Raw genomic sequence first — 13126 nt, forward strand, 5'->3', positions numbered from 1 at the left:
ATAATTATTCAAAGTGTGTATACATTTTGGAGGGACACCCTGCATGACTGCTTAACAGATGAAATGCTCCTGAGGTCCCTGAAAGTGTAGCTCGATATTTAGAATACAGTGGGGCCTTGACTTACGAGTGTCCCAACTAACGAGTTTTTCGAGATACGAGCCGTCTCTCGGCCGATGTTTTGCTTTGAGTTGCGAGCTAAAATTCGGGTTACGAGCCAGCTTCAGATACCCCACCGCTAGTTGGCGGAGCGAACGTCACAGTGTACGCCACAACATCAGCCCAGCATCACGTGTCTCACTCTTCACTGATTTGACAAATTGATTTGACATACGAATAATGTGAGTTACGAGCTCCGTCACGGAACGAATTAAACTCATAAGTCAAGGCCCCACTGTATACTATTCTGCAGCGTTACCTTTCTTTTCAGCATGGTGATTCGAGTGAGAGCAGCTCGTAAGGAGAGGACCCTGGGGCAACTCCAAGCTTCAGAACTGTTCTAGCTCAGGAGCCAGGCCAGGCACCGAAGCCCAGTGCTGACCCGAGTGTCATCGCATCCCATTCACCTTTTTCTTCCAAGAGTCAGAAATCTGACTAATAATAGCCCAGCACCACACCAGACTTTGGACGGGAAAAGACAGAATCGGGGAACACTTTCTCTTTCCCCCTAACAAGATGCATTTTCAGAGCTGTCCCTAGGCTAGGGGAGCTGAGGAAAAAAATAGCCCCGACTTTTTATTCCTATTTGCAACAGGCCACAAATCCGCACCATAGTGAGGTTGGGGCGAGATTTAGCAAGCTCTTGCTGCTGGTCGCCTGTCTTCCAGGCCGGATCCAGTCAGCTCTCCTGGTTGTCAGAGGGGCTCTTCTGATAGGAAAAATAATAGCAAACGCTTTTGAAGAGGAAGGAAGTCTTCAGCCGCTTGTGACCTTATGAAATCCGTCTGGGCCGAAGAGATAGTGGCCGCTTGGCTGAGGGCCCTTGGGACTTCACAGAACTGTCTCCCGGGTGGATGGGGTGGGACTCCTCATAAAATAACACGGTACACAGAGGTCACATCGCTCGCACGAAGGCCACCTACCCGCTTACGCGAGCGCGCAGCTGTGGGACCCACAGGCGCCGTTCCAGACTCTGAGGTGCGTCCTACGCGCAGGCGCACGACCGGGAGGCCGACCCGGGCGCTGGGGGGCGGGGCGAAGGCCAGTCACGTGGGCCGCGCAGCCCTCGCGGCGATTTCCCTTACAAGGACTCGGACTGACAAGTCCCGCCCCTGGCCTTGCCCTGGGAGGTGTGGAGAGGCAAACCCATAGGACAGACCCAACCATCTGCTCACGGGGAGGGGGAGGAAAAGAAACACATATAAGAGTGGGCACAAAAAAACACAGAAACTCAGGCGTCATACCCAACGAGCCTCTACACATTGCTCTGTTCTTAGTCGTCGCTTTATATTCCTTCCTGTGCACTCGGTCAAAATCGCGCCCTTTTATCACAGTGGCAACTGCGCCCCCCGTCGCCTTTCCCTTAAGTCAGGCCCATCCTGTTGGCAAAGAATGGTGACTGGGCTTTTTTTCCGGTTTGCTGAGGGGAGGCCGGAAGTGTAGTGTTTTAGCGGCTCTGGGTGTAGAAGGGTGGTGATAGCGGCAGCGAGGGCAGCGAGGAGGTCACTGAAGCGCTCGGTTCTCTCGGCAGTGCAGGGTGAGTGGTGCTCGCGGTCCGGCACGTGGGGCGCATCTCGCCGGCCCGTCTCCGCCGGGCGGCTGGGAGGGCAGCGGCGCACCTGGGCAGGTGCACTAGCGGGTGACCCGGCTCCGGGATCGAAGGCCGCGGCCAAAGTGGCCCAGACGCGAACGGGGCTCCGTTGCCTAACTTGGGGCTTGGGCAGTGTGGCTTAGCTCGCTGGCGCCGCGCACTTGGGCGATCGCCCGGCCCGCGAAACCCGAGCCTCCCGGCTCTTGACTCCGGGACTAAGTTTAGTTTCTAACGTAAACTTGCCCGATTCAGGAGGATTTGCGTAAAAACCCAGCCCGGAGTCCTCGCCCCGCCCCACTGCTGCAGCTGTTGTTGCAGCTGCGGAGCTACGTTTAGTAGGAAGAATTAACTTAAATTAACTTCCGCGGCTCAGTATTCATTTCTGTAATTAGAACTATCATATATATACACACACACACACACACACAAAAGGGGGGGGGGGGTTAGCTTGCGACTTGAGGAAAAACTCCAAAACGCAACACCGTGTTCCTTTGGAGTGGAGACTTTGGACTAAGTCACTTTGCCAGTGTTAACTTTGGAGCATATGAAAACACAAATTAGTTCTTTACAGAACTTTGGAACAGAAATAGATGTTCGGTTGAGAATTTAACAAGTGCAAAAAATTTTTATATCCAAAGGTAAAGGAAGTGTTTCTGAAAGTTGCTATTATTTGATTCATGTTCTGGGAGGCTTTTGATAAAACTTAACCAGAAAAACGTTTTCTTTTCAAACGTGAGGCTTTACTGGCAAGTCAACCCCCGACAGCGAATTGCCTTTGTCAAGTGCCGAGAACTTTTTGGGTGTGGCGGTCTTAAAAAAACCAACCCTGCCGTCCACCGGAAGTGTGCACAGGAATTGAAAACTTGGTTAGAACAGAAGCACCAACTTGAAAATGTACTTTTAAAAAACTGTGCTGGCATCAAAAATATTACATATAGTTAGCTTGAAAAAAAGGTGCACTGATTAAATTATTTGGTCTGTATTTGGGAAGCTGACCAAATACTAGGAAGTGTTTCTAAGATGGGAGTTTTTCCTTAAAGAATAGATCATATTTCCCACAATACTGTCAATTTGAGTGGTGATTCTGTAGAAAAAGTCGTAGGTTATCTTACATTTATTATTACCACTCTAAAAGTGTGGGCCTCTAGGATTCTACCTAGAGTAACCTAATGTAATATCACTATGGATTAATCTCATTTTATAAATGAAACCATAGTATGGAGAGATTCTGAAAAATCTTCTGGTTTGCTGTTGGTGTGTGGGGAAATCCTCTTTGAGGATTTTTATTTTTCACTTATACCATTTAATCTAGCCTAACATCTTCCTTACATCTATTTCTCCTTTTGTCATAACCCTAAATGATTTTCTATTTAATCAAGCAAAAATAAATAAATGAAATGACAAAAGTCATTGTCACCAACACTCCACTCACTCCCTTGATTTAAAACATTTTGCTCCTTTAGATCTGTAAGCTGAATCTCCTTGACCTTTGTTGTCTGTTTTATTGACTTGCTCATGCATCTGAAATCTTTATGTATTTCATAGAAAGAAGCGTGCTCTGCAAGTCACCCTGTTTTTAAGTTTCATATAACAATATGCCTTCACACCAAAGATCTTCCATTAAATGCTTGAAAAATAGACTAGAATGAGTGAGGATCCTCATAATTTGGAATTCTGAGGTGCCTACGTGGTAATCTTCCCTTCCTAAATAAAGAATACCTACATTGCTATATGAAATATTTTCAATTTACCCCAGATTTCTAAATTTCTTTGAGAATTGTGCATTTTCTGAGGTCTTGTTAAAATAAGACAGTTACAGTCTTAATTGTTTGGGGAAAGTGAAAATGGACAGAAAACTTAGTCATAGCAAGGAATAATATAATGACAATATCATACGTAATTTGCTCCTTGGGATCATAGCACAGTTCCTGATTCAGCTCCCTCTCCACCAGTGTTTATTCCACCTCATACTTTTAGTTTGGTAGGAAAAAAATACACTGACTTTCCTTGTTTTGGAATAACTAGCTGTGAAGCTAAACTCCCTGTCCTTGAAAGGCCCAGGATTTCTGGTGGGAGATAAATGCATAGAACAGACTATAACCTCCTTGAAAAGGTAGTAACTTGCCCAATTTACACTACCAGTGTTTGGTAGAATTAAGACTAACATCTGCATCTCTTAATTTTAATAATGTCTTGTAGCTTCTAAGTGGAACAGGGTTTTTCAGGGTCTTCTTATCCCCCTCTCTGAGTCTTTTAGGAACAAAGATCTTTTCTGAACTCACAGTATTTGATAATCATGTACCACCTTTGAGTTATTTTTCATTATTGTCACACATTGTTTTGAGAGTCATACTTCTGGAATGAAAACTATGTGACTCATTTCATAAGTTGAACCAATCATTTTATTTCTTTATAGATGCCTCCCCAACAAAATTTTAGGCTCCTTAAAGATAGGACACTTGCTTTATATTTCTTAATTCTTAAATAGTTTTCAACATTAGTGACATTTGATGCACATTATTGCCATTAACTGATTATATTAAAGGTTCTCAACCTTCTGGCCCTTTAAATACAGTTCTTCATGCTGTGACCCAACCATAAAATTATTTTCGTTGCTACTTCATAACTGTGATGTTGCTACTGTTATGAATCGTAATGTAAATATCTGATATGCAGGATGGTCTTAGGCGACCCCTGTGAAAAGGTCGTTCGACCGCCAAAGGGGTCGCGACCCACAGGTTGAGAACCGCTGTATTAAAGGTTGATGATAAATATTGAATGAGCTAAAGAAAAGTTCTAGGTAAGATCACTGTCAGTGCTGACCCAAAAAACTTTATAATTTTTAAAAAACTGTAACTCATTTACAAACTTAAAGAATGCATGATTAAAAGAAAGACTAATAGGAAATATATCAGAACTCAACGTATGTGTATTACTTTATAACCCAAATTAAGTATTTTTAAAAAGTACTTAGAGCCCCCTCCCTCCACCAGATACAATATGAGGTTTTGTAGATTCAAAAATCAGTTGTCAACCATTTGACTTATAATTCTCATCCGTTTCTTTGGTCTTATAATAACTGGCATTCCTGCATCATTAGAGGAAGACAATGTTGTCAAACAAAACAGACTATTTTTAAACATGTGCTTTGGTTTGCAATGACATGGCATGCCTAAAATAATAAACAGATTTGCACTGGTAAATATGTGCCACTCATCGGGTTTCAACCACTTACCCTAAGTCCCTCAGAACATTTAAGAGATGACGGGATAATATACTCCATACTTCTTGTAGTTTTTAAAACTACATTCAGAATAGAGGGGGAAATTACAGCTTTATGTAGTTAATAATGGAATTTACTGTCCAGAGAAGGTGTTACAGCATGAAAATAATGCTTTCGTAAATGGTTTAGGTAAATTATGAAAGACAGTCTCCTAAAGGGTGATTAAAGGAAACTTGGAAATTGGGAAAGAGTATGTGTCATAATTTCAGTGTCATGGAAGGTATATCTTACCAATAACACATTCCAGTGTTTCTCTACCGGGTGCTGTATTGGATGGACTAGAATTTGTGACTTTTCTTTGTGGAATTTCCTACTAAAATCTAAGAACAGATTTAGCTTGGGGGAGGGGAAACTAAGGCAGAGCTTTTCTAATTATTCCCATGATTGAATTTAGTCTGGAAGATGTGGTATAACCAAGGAGAGAATGTAAGAAATAACTTTACACTCATACAAAGCATTGTATTCTAAGGTCACTTTGCAGTGCTGAGATCTAGGTAGTGCTTCATTCTTTGCAACCCACAGACTTATTTTTAGATCAAGGGCATAGTGTTTTGCTACATCATAGCTAAATGTTGTTTTCAGAACGTAAGCTTTAAAATTGTTATCCTGGTCAGAGAATGAAATCAGTGGTGCCTATTTTAGACCTGCGTGGAAGAATATAACTCAATACAGTGTCTTAGTCTTGCTCATTAGAGGTTTTGCAGACTACTGTCACCACATCAGCTCTGAAGGATGGTACGGTAACATTTTATCTGATGATGATGGGATTTTTAACTCCAACTAAAATTTTATAGTGGTTTTTTTGTTTTTGTTTTATTTAAGATTCAGCCTTTTCATGTTAGGTATGAGATATTCTTCTTGCTTTTAACTTAAATTTTATAGGGATAAATTTAGATTATTAGAGAGCAAAGATAGTTTCCAAACTTAAAAAAAAAAACAACTAAATTAGTTTTAAAAACTACTGTGCTCTGATTTTTGTATAGAGAACTTAGTCACTTCAAGCTTGACTCTGGGCAAGAAATTGTGGAAATATCAGTAAAACTTAATTATAGATTAATTAACTTCAGAGTTTTCTATACTTTTCAGTTAGCCTTTCAACAAATATCTTTTTTAAAAATATATTTTTATTGATTTCAGAGAGGAAGGGAGAGGGAGAGAGAGAGAAACATCAATGATGAGAGAGAATCATTGATTGGCTGCCTCCTGCATGCCCCCAACTGGGGATGGAGCCCCCAACCTGGGCATATGCCCTTGACCGGAATTGAACCTGGGACCCTTCAGTCCTCAGGCCGACGCTCTACCCATTGAGCAAAACTGTCTAGGGCAACAAATAACTTTCTTGACAAAGATTCTAGAAGTAAGGGTGCAGTAAGAAATGCTAGTTAGAAGTGAAAACAATACTTGGCAATAAAGATTAAGAGATGAAGATGTGGCCAAAACCGGTTTGGCTCAGTGGATAGAGCGTCAGCCTGCGGACTGAGAGGTCCCGGGCTCGATTCCGGTCAAGGGCATGTGCCTGGGTTGCGGGCATATCCCCGGTGGGGGATGTGCAGGAGGCAGCTGATCGATGTTTCTCTCTCATCGATGTTTCTAACTCTCTCTATCTCTCTCCCTTCCTCTCTGTGAAAAATCAATAAAATATATTAAAAAAAAAAAAAAAAAAGAGATGAAGATGTGTTCCATCAGTTAGTCATCCTCCTACTTTCTGTCCACTTTAGAATGGAATAACTAGTATAGGCTAGGGCTGTAGAAGAATCCACCTATTAAAAATGAATTAGTATTCCTCAATAGTTCCAAGTCACTGAAGTATAGAACTGGAACTGCTTCCCCAGGGTACCTACATTCTTTTGTGTCTTGTTTCTATATTGCTATTAAACCAATAGATTTGGTTATCAGTTCTTATTAGGCTGTAAAGCAACATGGGGATATGCAATCTTGATATGCTCTAGGATTTGAATTAATGTTGGTTATAGTTTGGAAGTTAAAGTTAGTGATCAACTATTGATTAAATGTCACAACTGCTAAATGAATGAACTCAAAGCATGATTCTGATTGTTCTCTTTGTAGTTTGGTTCCATGAGTAATGGTATCTATTAACTGAGAGATATTTTTGCCAAGTGATACTATCCTGCTGAATATTTTTTAGACGCATTCTAAGTAGCTTAAACATATAAGGAACGTTCATTTCACCTTTTGTTGTTCTTTGTCTCCTTATATTTCCTTTCCTAATTAGGAACTAACCACCACCATGTCGAGCAAAAGGGCAAAGACCAAGACCACCAAGAAGCGCCCCCAGCGCGCAACATCCAATGTGTTTGCCATGTTTGACCAGTCGCAGATTCAGGAGTTTAAAGAGGCCTTCAACATGATTGATCAGAACAGAGATGGTTTCATTGACAAGGAAGATTTGCATGATATGCTTGCCTCCCTGGGTAATGATCAGTTTTAATATTAATATACTAGACTAGAGGCCCGATGCATGAAACTCGTGCAAGGGCCTTGGCCCCGCCAGCCCCCGCCCCTGCCTGCTGCGGCTTTGTCCGGAGGGAAGGACATCCAGAAGGACAGCTGGTCTAATTAGCATATTACGCTTTTATTATTATAGATTTTTTGTAATGTCTTTTATGTTTATTTCTTAAGTCTTAAAGTTCTATGAAGCCAATCTAATGATGTTATGGTTTACTAAATAAGATTCAAAGTCTAGAGCAGTGTCTCCCAAAGTGTGGTCCTTGGACCACCTGCAAATTTCTGGCCAGATCTCATGATTGGGCCAGAGGCCAGCTATTTTTGTGTGTATTGCAAGGGCTGATCTTGATTATGAGAGCAGTATCATTCCTTTTGACATTACAATGGAATAGAATATAATCTCCACTCTTAATATAGGCCCTGTTCATTAAGAAGACTGTTTTCCTAATAGTTCTGCTATCATGAATGTAAACAGCAAATTGTATAAATGATAAGTCTTTTTTGTCAAAATGTTTACTATGATGAATAGGTGATACATTTTGTGATGTAATCAGAATTATGGCCCTCTTTTTTTATTTAGGAAAAAATCCAACTGATGAGTATCTAGATGCCATGATGAATGAGGCTCCGGGTCCCATAAATTTCACCATGTTCCTCACGATGTTTGGTGAGAAGTTAAATGGCACAGATCCAGAAGATGTCATCAGAAATGCTTTTGCTTGCTTTGATGAAGAAGCAACTGGTAATTACCATGATTTAATTTTTAGTTATGGTAACTAAAATATATAACTTGAAATATGATGACACAGTACTCTCAGGTTTATACCATACCTGTTGGTTCAGTTTTGTTTTAGATAGGCTTCTCCTATGGCATCACTCATTTACTGCTTCTGAATTTAAATATTTGATTTAAAATTTAATGGGTATATTTGAAAGTTTTTAGGAAAGTTATACTCCATAAGGGTTAGGCTCAAAGTAAATATGTATTGAATGAATAACTTTTACTAGTGTAATCTTGGGTAAAGTGTAAATTGCTATAGGCCATGACACCAGTACAGTCCTATGTTTGTTTATCAGGTACCTCTCAGTTCTGAGATTGTTTAAATCTGGTATGAAACTCTCTGGTTTCATATTCCTTTTCTGCATAATAACTGTGTGAGTTGGGGCAAGTTACGTAACTATCTAAATCTCTGTTTTCTTATTTGTAAAATGGGCAATAATATTACCTACCTCACAGGGTTGTTGTGAGGATTAAATGAAGAAATGAGATAATAGCATATTGCCTGGCCCAGAGTTAACTCTCAGAAAAACCCAAAAAGATAACTACAGAAATGCCTGATCCTTTGACAGAAGTGTATATAAAAGATAAGAGGGCAAGTTTTTAAAAGGAAGGCACACCCTTTGGTTTTGCATTACTTGGAGTAGTTTACATGTAAATAAGCCAAGCATAGTTTGGTAATGGAAGCATACTGTCCCCACTTTGGCTTTCCAGGCTCCCCACAATATGGCCTCTTTTGGCCTATTCAAGTATACCACTCGCGACTTTTATATCATCTTTCTAACCTCCTTCCAAGCTACTCTGTGCATTGGTGTCCTAACTTACCTCCACCATTTCTGCCTCTGTGTCTCCCTCATCATACCACCTCTCCCTCCTACTGAACTCGAAACTCTTAACTTTTTTTTTCTGGGAGGACTGGGGTAGAGGCAGGCAGAGGAGACTTGCTTTTTTTCTCCTAAAGACACTTGTGTATTGATTGAATTTTTAAATTGTAAGCAGGTGTTTGTTTTTTTAATGGAGGGGAATAAAACCATAAAAGAGTAAAATGTCTTATCCATTCTTCAAACTCTTCAATTGTCATATTCTTTATAGAGCCTAGTCTATATTTTCCTACTATTTTTTCCTACTCAGAAAATTTAAAGTCTCTTTCTTTTTTTCTAAATATATTTTTATTGATTTCAGAGAGGCAGGGAGAAGGAGAGAGAGATAGACATCGATGAGAATCATTGATTAGCTGCCTCCTGCATGCCTCCTACTAGGGATCGAGCCTGAAACCTTGGGCATGTTCTCTTGACCAGAATTGAACCTGGGACCCTTTGGTCCGCAGGTCGACGCTTTATCCACTGAGCCAAACCAGCTAGGGCGTCTCTCCTTTCTTTCCACTTCCAGATTAATTTTATTTATCTCTCTTCTGATACATACTGTGTGTACTTACTTCCAATCATCACAGTCTCTTCCTGTTTCCAGGGTAATGGCTGTGTGTCTTCAACGGCATTATTTTCCCATCTCTGTAACCCCTTCTACCACCCACCACAGTCCATTGCACATAGTCAATGATTAGTTCATGTGATAGTTGAATGGCTTGGCTATAGATGATGATTTATTTCTACAAGCTGAAAATCTAAGATTTTTGGTACCGGTTTTTTTTATCCTCACTCAAGGATAATATATTTCCTATAAAATTAGTTTAAATTATAAGGTCACTTCCCATAAGAAACTCTAGAGCTATGGTTCTTGTTGTTTTTCCAATTCAATCCGAGATTTAAAAAAAAAAAAAAAAATAGCCCTGGCCAAGTGGCTCAGTTGGTTGGAGTGTTGTCCCATACACAAAATGGTAGCACAGGGGGTCCTCAAACTTTTTAAACAGGGGGCCAGTTCACTGTCCCTCAGACCGTTGGAGGGCCGGACTATAGTTTTAAAAAAAACTATGAACAAATTCCTATGCACACTGCACATATCTTATTTTGAAGTAAAAAAACAAAACGGGAACAAATACAATATTTGTATTTTCATGTGACCCGTGGGCCGTAGTTTGAGGACCCCTGTGGTAGCAGGTTCAATTCCCAGCCTGGGCACATACCCAGGTTTCAGGATCGATCCCTGGTCCAGGTGTGTGTGTGGGAGGCAACCAATCGATGTTTCTTACATTGATGTCTTTCTCCCTCTCTCCCACTCCCTCCCTTCCTCTATCTAAAATCAATTTTAAAAAATAAAAATATCAATGCCAGATAATAAATCAAGGAAGATGTCAGGACTTCTTTTTTTTTTTTAAGCTCTCTGGATGATTCTGATTCTCCTGCTTTCACACTTCCAGAGTAGAAGCACACCTTTTGGCTCACCATTCTCATCCCCAATTCTTAGCCCGGTGACTGTGACATAATTAATGCTCAAACATTTACTCAGTATTTTTGCACACTCTGGGCTTGGCCATATTTGTTATGAATTCTAAATTAGGTTTTAAAAAAACAAACATTTAAGAATCTCATTTTACATATTAAAAAACAAAGTCTGCCGAAACTGGTTTGGCTCAGAGGATAGAGCGTCGGCCTGCGGACTGAAAGGTCCCAGATTCGATTCCGGTCAAGGGCATGTACCTGGGTTGCGGGCACGCACATCCCAGTAGGAGATGTGCAGGAGGCAGCTGATCGATGTTTCTCTCTCATCGATGTTTCTAACTCTCTATCTCTCTCCCTTCCTCTCTGTAAAAAATCAATAAAATATATTTTAAAAAAACACACACACAAAAAAACACAACAAAGTCAGAGGTAAAGTGAAATATCTGAAATAACGTAGCTTGTTAGAACTGGACCTCAAGACTCCAGCATTTTTTTCCACTGAAGCACTTTATTGATTTTATAATGTGGTATTGGTTTTAGTGTTATTTACTTATAGAATAAGTATGACCATTCATGCTCCTTTAAAGAACCATAAGGCATAGATTCCTTAATCATACTATATTGCTTTTATTTAGGCATCAGTTTAGCCCCTATTATCAAGAGATCAGGAGATGGATGTGGAGGAAGATTGTTAGAGCAGAGCAGGTTAATGCCACTAGGCAACTACCCGTTTTCTAGACAACTGCTGAGGCTGACTTAACCATGTAGAGACCCATATTTCATGTATGTGCATATTTATAGTGCTTAGCATAGAGCATACATAGTCAAGTGTAGATGCTCCTTGTAATTAATCCTCAGAGTAGTATATATTCTGAACCCCAGTTCTTTATTTTTCAGGCACCATTCAGGAAGATTACCTGAGAGAGCTGCTGACAACAATGGGAGATCGGTTTACAGATGAGGAAGTGGATGAGCTGTACAGAGAAGCGCCTATTGACAAAAAGGGAAATTTCAATTACATTGAGTTCACACGCATCCTTAAACATGGAGCAAAAGATAAAGATGACTGAAAAGAACCCCAAATTGCAGCCAAATGTTCTTTGTCGCCACATTGGGTATTTCTGAGACTTTCTCTTAGAGTCCATAACATGCCCTAGCTTTGCAGCTTTTGCCTTTCTTGTGGTATTTATTCTCAGCCATTTTGGGCACAGCCATCTCTATAATCAGACTGGAAGTAGGACTTTTTGTGATTTTCAGAATAGAAAATAGGTAATTGAACTTACCAGCCTTCCCCACCCCCTCATAACTGCAATCTACACAGAGTCAATATATTTTTTCAGAAAAGTAATTCACTCAATTTTTTTCTGAACCATAATTAAATTTTATGATCAAAACTTACTTGTTTAAAGTTCTTTATTTATCAAAATTGACTTTTATTCGTTTTAGTTGCATCTTCCAATGAAAGGTACATGAGGCAAAAACCTAGAAAATGGTGTGGTTGTTCGACCTTTTTCTTACTTCTCCCAGTTTTCCTAACAATCCTATCTCCTCTGCTATTCATTCGTCCCTTCCCAAAGAAATACAAGTTTAACTGCCTTAATTGTGTTTCCTGCACTTTGTCTTCCAATTTTAAAAATAATTTGCTATAGGATTTGCATATATATGATAGTTTTAGTAGTTGTAAATCCTTAAGTTTAACCTACCTACCAATGTTCCTCCTTATCTGTCCTAAGCTTTTCGTGTCATTTAAAATTAGACCAGGCCAATGAGTTTAATTTTAATTTGTCCTCATTTTTAAAACTATTTTAGACTCAAAGGGTCTATGGAATGCTACTAACAAGAGATTTTTTTTTTTTAATATTTCAAAATGTTGGAAATACAGTACAGCATTTTTTATTATATAAAACTTTTTTTAACACAGTAATGCATATTGAAATACCATGTTTGTTTATGCAGAGATTCACCATGAGTCCAAGTGTGAATTTTGGACATTCCTGCCCTGCCCACAAACAAAACAGCTGAAGCTAAGTGCTAGGGAAAGTGAGATCATTATTTCAATACTCAAAATAATTTCTGCTGTTTCCAGAAATGCAGGACTGTTTCAGAGTTAATCAGGAAATGATTGACACTTTCATTTGCTTTGCACTTCAAAAAGCTGAAAGATTGATGAGTTTAAAAGTTGAAGCATTGTGGGGGGAGTTGGTTGAAAAATTTTACAATTAGCCTATAAAGATGAGTAATTGACAATTACTCTAATAACTTCATGTTTTATGCTATTATTAACCAAACTATCCTTGGACAAAATCATTACCTCACTCAATAAATAATTACTGAATGCCTTCAGGGTGGCAGATCTTTGCACTCAGCAGGATAGATGAGTCAGCTTTATAGAACAGGAGTAGAAGGACCAGTACCACGACTGCTCTTGCCCCTTTTAAGTTTAGAATCTTACCACCTGCCTTAAGTACTTTTTTCAGGCTATAGCCATGATGTTAAAATCTTATTTTGCTGAATC

At 39.8% G+C, this 13126-nt stretch overlaps 1 protein-coding gene across 2 annotated transcripts; it reads left to right on the plus strand.

Moving 5' to 3' along the window:
- Window positions 1-1541: 1541 nt before the first annotated feature.
- Window positions 1542-12009, plus strand: LOC132239766 (myosin regulatory light polypeptide 9). Of its 2 annotated transcripts, none has more exons than XM_059706583.1 (4): window positions 1542-1694; window positions 7265-7463; window positions 8078-8239; window positions 11509-12009. In XM_059706583.1, exons 2-4 carry the CDS (start codon window positions 7280-7282, stop codon window positions 11679-11681), a joined length of 519 nt encoding a protein of 172 aa, XP_059562566.1. In that variant the 5' UTR covers window positions 1542-1694; window positions 7265-7279; the 3' UTR covers window positions 11682-12009. The 2 variants fall into 2 exon arrangements, with proteins under 2 accessions (XP_059562566.1, XP_059562565.1); XM_059706582.1 differs by lacking the exon at window positions 1542-1694 and adding an exon at window positions 5643-5766.
- Window positions 12010-13126: the final 1117 nt, after the last annotated feature.

The sequence above is a fragment of the Myotis daubentonii genome, chromosome 8 (assembly GCF_963259705.1).
Source record: "Myotis daubentonii chromosome 8, mMyoDau2.1, whole genome shotgun sequence".
Taxonomy (NCBI): Eukaryota; Metazoa; Chordata; class Mammalia; order Chiroptera; family Vespertilionidae; genus Myotis; species Myotis daubentonii.